A 925-nucleotide genomic window follows, 5' to 3' on the forward strand; every position below is an offset into this window, starting at 1 on the left:
TAGGATTCCCATCCCTAGGGAGGTTGCAGGGGGTCTGGCCAGGGAAGGCTGTGAATTCATTGTGGGCCCAGAGATCAAAGAGGAGGCTATGGGAGCCACAAGGCTTGCCTAGAATCTCTCCATCTTCTCCATGAAGGTTTGGTCTGTGGAGCTCTACAGAGGAGCTGATGTGTTTGGAATGAACCAGGCTGTAGATGTGGTCAAACCTCAGGACATCTGCATTGAGGTACAGACATTCAGACAGAGTGCCCCACCCAAGACCTCGCCCTCCATGGTGTAAATCCCTGTGCCGGGACCCAGACCAGGGAGCCCTTGTCATGCCTGAGAGCCCGAAGCCAGCTATACATTCTGTCTACTGGAGCCAGGGGCCCCTACCTGGTAAAACCTGGATGCACATCAAGACTCCAGCCCCCGGCCCCCAGCTCCAAGTGCAGCTGTTTCCTGCCAATACTTACAGACGCCGGCCTTGAGGCAGGTGAGGCTCCCGTCCTCAGGGACCACGTGGGCTTCATAGCGCTGGATGGGCAGCACCTCCACCAGCTCCCCTGCCCGCTGCCACTCGCTCATCTTGGTCTTCAGGAAAACCCCGAAGCCGATGTCCGCCCCTCCTGATGCGAATTGCCACCTGCAGGAGACAAGGCCCCAGTAATGCCACCTGCCCGGGCTCCGGGCCCCTCCCGGCTGTGCCCAGGGCTGCCGTGGCCGCCTACCTGAGCACACAGCCCAGGAACAGGATTTCGTTCTCCAGCTGCATGAAGGAGCCTCGGGCCACGGTCACCGTGTGCTCATAATTCATCCTCACCTGGTTGCGCAGGTAGTAGTTCTTGGGCACATTGCCCCCGTATTTGATCTGTGGGTGAGGGCTGGTGAGCGAGCACTACCCCATGGTCATCACCCCTCATTTCCCATCCTTGGGAAGGGCATC

At 59.1% G+C, this 925-nt stretch overlaps 1 protein-coding gene across 1 annotated transcript; it reads right to left on the reverse strand.

Annotated features, from left to right (window-relative positions):
* Positions 1-200: 200 nt before the first annotated feature.
* Positions 201-892, reverse strand: LOC145719393 (SEC14-like protein 4). Its single transcript, XM_081810880.1, has 2 exons — positions 711-892; positions 201-625 (listed from the first exon to the last, which is right to left on the reverse strand). Exons 1-2 carry the CDS (start codon positions 794-796, stop codon positions 397-399), a joined length of 315 nt encoding a protein of 104 aa, XP_081667006.1. The 5' UTR covers positions 797-892; the 3' UTR covers positions 201-396.
* Between the last annotated feature and the right edge of the window lie 33 nt (positions 893-925).

Source organism: Leptonychotes weddellii, unplaced genomic scaffold (assembly GCF_054177405.1).
Source record: "Leptonychotes weddellii isolate Sample4059 unplaced genomic scaffold, ASM5417740v2 HiC_scaffold_41590, whole genome shotgun sequence".
Lineage (NCBI taxonomy): Eukaryota > Metazoa > Chordata > Mammalia > Carnivora > Phocidae > Leptonychotes > Leptonychotes weddellii.